Source organism: Chrysochloris asiatica, unplaced genomic scaffold (assembly GCF_000296735.1).
Source record: "Chrysochloris asiatica unplaced genomic scaffold, ChrAsi1.0 scaffold00375, whole genome shotgun sequence".
Lineage (NCBI taxonomy): Eukaryota > Metazoa > Chordata > Mammalia > Afrosoricida > Chrysochloridae > Chrysochloris > Chrysochloris asiatica.
The window spans coordinates 262,026-264,710 of record NW_006408893.1 but is presented as its reverse complement, the minus strand read 5'-3'; the positions used below and the strand labels follow the sequence as shown (position 1 = coordinate 264,710).

At 39.2% G+C, this 2,685-nt stretch overlaps 1 protein-coding gene across 1 annotated transcript in view; it reads left to right on the top strand.

The window, feature by feature from the left end:
• Positions 1–428: 428 nt before the first annotated feature.
• DGKK (diacylglycerol kinase, kappa) overlaps positions 429–2,685 on the top strand; it is a 101,580-nt gene continuing 99,323 nt past the window's right edge. The window contains exon 1 of the mRNA XM_006876355.1: positions 429–539. Within this exon, the coding sequence (XP_006876417.1) occupies positions 429–539 (111 nt within the window). The remainder of the gene's footprint in view (positions 540–2,685) is intronic.

The window sequence follows — 2,685 nt, the reverse complement described above, 5'->3', positions numbered from 1 at the left end:
GGGTATAGCTGGTTGTGTAGTATCTACTATAGCTAGTGTATATGCGAACAAAGGCTTCAAACGGAATGGAATTAGCAAATAGGAGCTAACAACAATCTGCTTCTTCAGGTCTCTAGGTTGACCATATCCCATTATCTTTGTCAACATAAACATTTATATTTGGATAATTTTCACTTGAATAACCCAAGCCTTTCTATAAATTCATATAAACATTTTGGAAAGAGATGTATTTTGATAAAATTTTTTTTCTTTGTCACATGATTTATCAAAAAAAGAAAAAAATAATCATGATGCTAAACAAATCCCAACACTCTAGGCAAAGAATTCATTGGCTCATGACTGTCAACAATTCCTAATAGTGGGTGTGTGTGCTTTTTTGTTTGTTTGTTTGTTTAGCCTTCTAATATTTCCTTGCTTCATTAACCAGAATGGGTCTTCTCCCTCTTAATTTTTTCCAGTTTGCACACTTTGAAACAATTGATCTATCTCACGTCGCCTTGGCAGAAGGCAGTTGTAGGAACCTTTGCCACAGCTTTTGTGTAAGTAATATTTACAATTGAATGGCAGGAATGGGGGGTGGGGCCTAGATGAAAAGGAGAATTGCCACAACCACTTATTGTTTTTGGGGCGCATAAGATTCCCCAAGCCTCCTTTGATCCCAAAGTGTATATGGAAATTCACTAAAGGTGCTGAAGATAACTCATGCAAACACTTTCTACCAACCCACTGATGGTGGTGCTGGGGAGTGGGGACGGCTAGTATAAAACAGCTGATTTTAGGTAGAAGACTATTATAAAAATGAGTCTCCCTAGAGAATATGATTTAGAAGAGTATCCTTGAGAGGCTTTCAAGAGAGAATTCATTTTTTAAAAATGTTTTTATTGTGAATTGAGTGATAGTTTACATGGGGGGTGGGGATCATCAGTTTTACACTCATCCTATAGTATTTGTTTCATTGCAATGATTACAATCCCCTGCATGCTTCATCACTCAATAGTATTTGCTTCCCCTCTGGGGATTTTTGTTCTTTGTTTTTGATGTGCACCAAAACACTCAGGAATATACAATCATTCAAACAGCCAAAGGGCACACCCTGCAAGCCTGCCCCCTGGCCATCAGCCTACATACCATCTCCCTCCATGAGTCTAGAGTCCTCAGCTGCTCTGTCTCTCCATGTCATCATCTCTGCCTCCATCTCTGGCACCGCTGCTTCTCTGGGTATGGCCCCACACTCCATTCCCGTTCTTATCCCTTGATGGTCCCAGGGTCCTCTACTCCAGGACTGTAAAATCGACCACTCACCCCTTTTTACTACAATCACAATTAATCATGATAACAATTAGTCACTACTGAATCATGAGAGTCTTGTCCCCATCTCCTTTCACCAGACCTGTCTAGATAGGATGAAAACAACTCAGTGGGGATTCTACCTTCCCCCACACACTCTGAATCCAAACTCCCTCTTGAAAACTTGTAAACCAGTTACTTTGTGCCTTTACAACTCCCCCATTTTAAGTAGCCCATGTCTAAGTAGCCCATCCCTATCAACCCTGTGTACAGAGGGGATGGGAATGATCCTTGCTGTAAAGATTATTTCTCTCTTGGTTGGTATTTTAAGCTATTATATCCATAAATATAGGTCAAGTTCATCAGGTTGTAGCAAATTTACACTTGTTTTCTTAAAAAAAAAAAAAATCCCCCTCTTTTCCTTCCTCTAGTCAGGTTCTGAACATCCAGCCATTGAAGCTAGGTCTAATAGGCACTATCTGCAAGTTTGGGCAAACTTGTGCATATCCTTTCACTTCATATCAGCTGGATGCTTCACTCTCAGCTCTAGCCCTCCCTGGCCATGTCCTTGTCCATGTGCTCAGGAGTCCCCAGATCTCACCATACTTCAGGCCAACCAGCTCTTACCATACTCCAGGTCGATGGGGGTCTATGTAACTTGGTCGGACTCAGTCTACCTCTTCATTGATACTTTTCTCCAACTTCCACTAATCAGTAGACCAACATGGTCACCAGCAAGCTTACGTGCCTGCTCACATATTCCCTTTGAGTTTCAGTCTTGGGAGGGGCTTTGTCCTGAAGGGACTTGATTGCTTGCCTTGATAACTCCCTGATGATCAACTTGCTTGTTCTTGTAGTAGCCAATCAGACTGCCATTTTTGTTTTTGTGTTTTCCTGCTGGTCTTTCTTTCAAGAAGTATCTTCTGTTCCTCTAGCTGCTCCAGGCTGGTCTTCAAGACAATTAATGTGTTTTTAAAATATCAGAATAATTGAACTACATGCTGAGGTCAATAAGAACCCAAGTCCAAAGTGAAAGCTATCCTCGAAGAAAGAAACTGAATTTTCAAATTCCTCACTTAAATTCAATTTCCCCCAAAACATAAAGAAGCATATAACTTTGTGCCAATTTTGAAAAATATATATATATGTTTTTGTGAGCTTAGTGAAAGTTTACAAATAAGTTAGGTTTCCTTTTAATAATTGCTACACAAATTGATCATTGACACTGGTTACATTTTTTATAATTTGTCAACATTTTCATTAATTTCATTCTGGATGTTTTATTTCCAGTAATCTGATTACCCTGTCCCTTTATACTTAACCTTTGATTTACAATAATTATTGACCATTTGGTCTCATATAGATAATATTTTAAAGGTATATAGCACTCACTACTAA